Source organism: Pollicipes pollicipes, unplaced genomic scaffold (assembly GCF_011947565.3).
Source record: "Pollicipes pollicipes isolate AB1234 unplaced genomic scaffold, Ppol_2.1 Scaffold_7261;HRSCAF=8764_pilon_pilon_pilon, whole genome shotgun sequence".
NCBI classification, from domain to species: domain Eukaryota; kingdom Metazoa; phylum Arthropoda; class Thecostraca; order Pollicipedomorpha; family Pollicipedidae; genus Pollicipes; species Pollicipes pollicipes.
The window spans coordinates 60,465,525-60,470,785 of record NW_023597054.1 but is presented as its reverse complement, the minus strand read 5'-3'; the positions used below and the strand labels follow the sequence as shown (position 1 = coordinate 60,470,785).

The 5,261-nt window shown below is 54.6% G+C and overlaps 1 protein-coding gene across 1 annotated transcript; it reads left to right on the top strand.

Annotated features, from left to right (window-relative positions):
• Positions 1-3,265: 3,265 nt before the first annotated feature.
• On the top strand, positions 3,266-4,260 carry LOC119112181 (procathepsin L-like). The gene has a single exon (XM_037236254.1). It carries the CDS (start codon positions 3,283-3,285, stop codon positions 4,252-4,254), a length of 972 nt encoding a protein of 323 aa, XP_037092149.1. The 5' UTR covers positions 3,266-3,282; the 3' UTR covers positions 4,255-4,260.
• The last annotated feature ends 1,001 nt before the right edge of the window (positions 4,261-5,261 follow it).

Below are 5,261 nucleotides of genomic sequence, written 5' to 3'. Positions count from 1 at the left end.
GAATAATTCTCGCGGTTATCACCCCCCCGTTTCGGAATAATTCTCGCGGTTATCACCCCGTTTCGGAGTAATTCTCGCGGTTATCATCTCCCCGCTTTGGAGTAATTCTCGCGGTTATCACCTCCCCGTTTTGGAGCAACTCTCGCGGTTATCACCTCTCCGTTTCGGAGTAATTCTCGCGGTTATCACCTCCCGTTTCGGAGTAATTCTCGCGGTTATCACCTCCCGTTTCGGAGTAATTCTCGCGGTTATCACCTCCCGTTTCGGAGTAATTCTCGCGGTTATCACCCCGTTTCGGAGTAATTCTCGCGGTTATCCTCCCCGTTTGGAGTAATTCTCGCGGTTATCACCTCCCCGTTTCGGAGTAATTCTCGCGGTTATCACCTCCCGTTTCGGAGCAGTTCTCGCGGTTATTATCTCCCCGCTTTGGAGTAATTCTCACGGTTATTATCTCCCCGCTTTGGAGTAATTATCGCGGTTATCACCTCCCTGCTTCGGAGTAATTCTCGCGGTTATCGTCTCCCCGCTTTGGAGTAATTCTCGCGGTTATCATCTCCGCCATGACGCCCAGAAGTTCATTCTGAATCTCGTGAGTCAAAGAACCTGTCTTGCGATTAAGCCGCGAGCTCATCTCGGGACCAGTGACACTGCGTTCTTGGAGGAGCCTCTTCAAGTTACCATCGTTGTCAGAATGTCCCGGAAAGTCATGCCGACCCGAGCCAGGCCCTGCAGCCCACAGATTACTTCAGGGTAGGCTTTCCGATTCGCAGCCTGCTCTCCTTTGACAGCTGAAAATGACACTTTACAGACCTAACGTGGCCCATTTCTGAATTCAACCAGACGTGGGCCCATTCCGGGCCTAAAAGATGAGAGGTGCCTGTTCGGCACATGAGGTGCTTATTTTCTCAACCTGAAGTGGACGGCCACTTGAAGAATGAGGGACATTTTGAGTCTACTATGGCCCTCTCCAGACATCAGAGGGCTTTTGCTGAACCTACCATGGCCCGTTCCTAACCGAACACGGATCCTTTCTGAGCCTTCCATTGGCCTTTCCTGATCGGAGATGGGCCATTCCCTGGGCCTAAACTTGCATCGGCGTTTCTTATCTGGGAATGGGCTCTTTTCAGACCTGAGACAAGCCCGTTATAAGCTGAAGGCGGAGAACAGGTAGAAGGGGGGGGGGGGGCAAAGATGCACATATGTCTCCGCTTTGGTCCAGACGGGCCGTTAGGGCTCCACGGGACCGACGATCAATGGTCCGACTAGCAGGCCCGAAGAGTTGGACAGAGACACCCGGCCCGTGTCCAATCCCGGACAGGTACCCCGGCCCGCAGATGTCCATCAGAGAGCCCCTTGTGTCGATTGGGGGCCCCTGTGGGCGATGAATGCCCTCCAGTCGATCTGCGACCACAACTTTCAAACAGCCTGCTCCGAGTGGCCTAGAGCTCATTTCCAAAGCCGACACCATCCCGAAGCCTGCGATTGCCAGTCAGAGGATCATTTGCATTGTTCGGGGTCCCTGAGGCAATGAGGGACTGATGCGTTGGTCAGGGGGCCACAGCACGCCTAACAGGGAAACCTATGTCGGCAAGGGCCCCGAGTCGGCCATGGTTCCGTTTTCTGAATAGGAACAGGAACGTAACCCCGAATGTCAGAGAGCCTGTTAAGTTGACCGGGTCCGCTGATAATGAAAACGATGAGAAAAATGACAATGAAAGGGTTCATAAGGAGACAGTGAAGGGAGTTTCGTGTCATGCACAGGCCCAGTAACCGAACGTGCCCCCTGACCTCCACCCTATTTCGGTCAGAGGTTCCGATAAGCCGAACTACGACTATCTGCCAATTATTAGAACACCTGTGTCGATAAGCAATCCTTTGGCGTCAAGGAGGCCCTGTGCGTTGATCCGAGACCAACTGCACCGGTCTAAGGGCCTTTCGCGTCAGGGAGGGGACCGATGCATGATGCATCTCTCTGTGGCCCTCTTGATCGACTAAGGTGCCCCGGCCGCCGTGTCCCCAGAAAAGTATCCGGCAAGTACCCCGGGTTGAAGAGTTAGAACCAGCAATTCCCTTCGTTCCCTGATCGGGAAAAGCAGTGCCCCCCTCCCCCCTAGTGTTCTACTTACGGGGCTCCCTGTTCCCGAAAGGCAAGAGGCCTCTTTATGGGTCCTCTTCGGACTCCCGCAAATACGGCTCCTGGTGGGTCGGGACACTTGCCGACACAGGATCCCCTGTTAGGCACTGTAGACCCCTGAACGGCATCATCATGGTTTTCAGTGAACCTGACTAATGCAAATCGCGGACCCGACCTTGCTCGTGGCTGGGAAATGGACCCCAGGGCTCAGACCGGCACGTATCCGGCTGTTCGCTGTTGGTGGTCTCTGGCCGAAATTGAGTCCGGCGATGGTCTCAGGGGTCCTCAATCGATGCAAGGGACCCTCTGACTGACATTTGAGGTCACGGCCCTTACGGGTAGGAGGGCATCCTTGATGTGACCTACGACCAGCCCTTCGTTGCCAGTGACCTCCAATCAATGAGGACAAGAGGCCATTCAATCGGGCCCTTGATCTTTGGTGCCGAGGGGCGTTCGATCCTTTTCGGACCTCCTCAAACAAAGCCCCAGCCGGCTCGAGGCCACTAGCCGACACATGACCGCCACACACTCGATAGTTCGACAGACAATCGAGTTAATTCGCTGCTTCGGTTTCTTTACTTCAACTCATATTGGACAACGGCCTTGACACGTTAATGTATTGGTGGTTGTTACCGAACATCTCAGAAGTGCTGGGCATTTCTGGCAATGATGACTTGACCACTTGTGGAGCCTCTGGCTGTCTCTATGGAGTCGTCCATGATTTTCTGTGCATCCTTGCACTTCAGAGATGGCAGAGGCTTCCCTTCTTTGTTGTGCGGCCCTGGACCGTTTACGAGGACCGTCTGACTGACCAGCTGACCCCTGCGTTTGAGTCGAGTACAGCTGTCAAGTCACGCATCCCTGTGGCCACGCTATCGGTCAGAAACAAAGGCATGGGTCACCACCTGCACTTATACCCGGCCTGTGTTTGCTTTGCTGAATCGATTGTCACTGCACTACATAGACTTCGCTCAGTGCGTGGGTATTCAAGCCTTTGAGAACATCTGCCGGACTGCAAGCAGGTCTGCTCTCCCACCATACGAGAAGTTCGGGTGCTCCTCCTCTCCTGAGCTTGATAAGGCTTCCGTATAAAAAGGGAGCGCTCCGTTACTGGGGCACCTGCCTCCTCCTCCGAGACCGCAGCAGCCATGAAGCTCCTCCTGATCGTCGCGCTGGTGGGGGCCGCCTCCGCATTCGTGGAGCGCGCCGAGTGGGAGGCTTTCAAGTCCACCCACAGCAAGACCTACTCCAACATCATCGAGGAGTTTCACCGCATGAAGGTGTATGCCGACAACAAGGCGTTCGTCGACAAGCACATGGCCGAATACGCCGAGGGCAAACACACCTTCACCGTGGCACTCAACAAGTTCGCCGACCTGACCTCCGAGGAGTTCAGTTCCATGTACAAGGGCTACGTGGCGCAGACTAGCCGTCCGCACGCCACTCACCAGCTGACTGGCAAGGCGACGGCCGCCACCGTCGACTGGCGCGACCAGGGCGCCGTCACACCCGTCAAGGACCAGGGCCAGTGCGGCTCGTGCTGGGCCTTCTCCGCCACCGGCTCACTGGAGGGCGCATGGAAGTTGGCCGGTAACCAACTGGCCTCGTTCAGCGAGCAGCAGCTGGTCGACTGCTCGGGTAACTACGGCAACCTGGGCTGCAACGGCGGCCTCATGGACTCGGCCTTCGATTATATCAAGGCCGAGGGCGGCATCGAGTCCGAGTCGTCGTACCCGTACAAAGCCAGGGACGGCCACTGCAAGGCGGACAAGAGCAAGTTCGTCGCGTCGCTCTCGTCGTACGTGGACGTACCCTCGGGCTCCGAGTCAAGCCTGGAGGACGCCGTCAGCAACGTCGGCCCCATCTCGGTGGCCATCGACGCCTCGCATATTTCGTTCCAGCTGTACAGCGGCGGTGTCTACAACGAGAGGCGCTGCTCCAGCTCGCGTCTTGACCATGGTGTGCTCGCCGTCGGCTACGGCAGCGAGGGCGGCGACGACTACTGGCTGGTGAAGAACTCCTGGGGCGGCTCCTGGGGCGAGGAGGGCTACATCAAGATGACACGCAACAAGAGTAACCAGTGCGGTATCGCCACCCAGGCCTCCTACCCCAAGGTCTAGGTTACGAATGGTTTGTGTCCCCTTATATGACATGTTTCAGAACGGTTTCGTCTTCCGCTTCATTCATGAGATTTTCAGGTCGGTCAATCTATTGTATATCGGCGTTGCAAAAAACTGCTGAGTGCATCTGGAGGGATGGCACCGCGCAATACAGATCCATTGAAACTGACAGCGGAGTTTTCGTACGCAGTCCAGACAGAGTCGTCCGGATGCTCGTGGGCGTGTCAGCACGCTTCCTCCTAGCATCGCCAAACGCCCTGGAGACGATTGTGGCGAGGCCGTCCGGGCAACTCTGCAAAACACGCATGCAGCAGATCTATTTTTTTTATTCATTACGATTTGACACGAGCTCGTATCGCGGGGTTGTGCTCGCACGAGGCTTTCCAGTGTAGACACGATGAAAATCGGGCGTGGCATATTTTAACCGGTGGCTATACAACGGCGTCATTACTTTTTTGTAAGAGCGATAAGCACTGTCCTTAACCACTGCCTTCCCTGTCAGGAAAGAGGTAGTACCATTTTGCTGACATAAAGCATAACACATTGAATCAATACCAAAGGAACACATATCAACGCGTATAAATGGCGTTGATAGAGAATCGCAGGGGAGGAGCGCATCTTCTCCAAATGACTTGGGAGCTGAGCGGTAAACAATGTCGGAATCTATATGCAAAATACACCGACAAGGTTTGTTAAGGAACAACTCATCGACAGAGGTGAGACCAGTCTCGGAAAGCTCAGGCTTCATTATTTTTTTTATAATAGCTCACCTGTTTAACAAACCTTGCATCTTATGCCTACTGCTAATACTAATACTACTAATAAGAAGAAAGTTCGATTACTTGTTTCATTCTCCGGGGGGGGGGGGGGGAGGGGAGGGCGTTGACGTGGTTGAATGCACTTCGCCAACAGCGTGCGTTTTCATTCCGGAAGGCGTGAAAATGGGACAAAATTAATTGGACGACCAGGATGGCCACTTCTGTCACCAAAATACGCACCCTGATTAC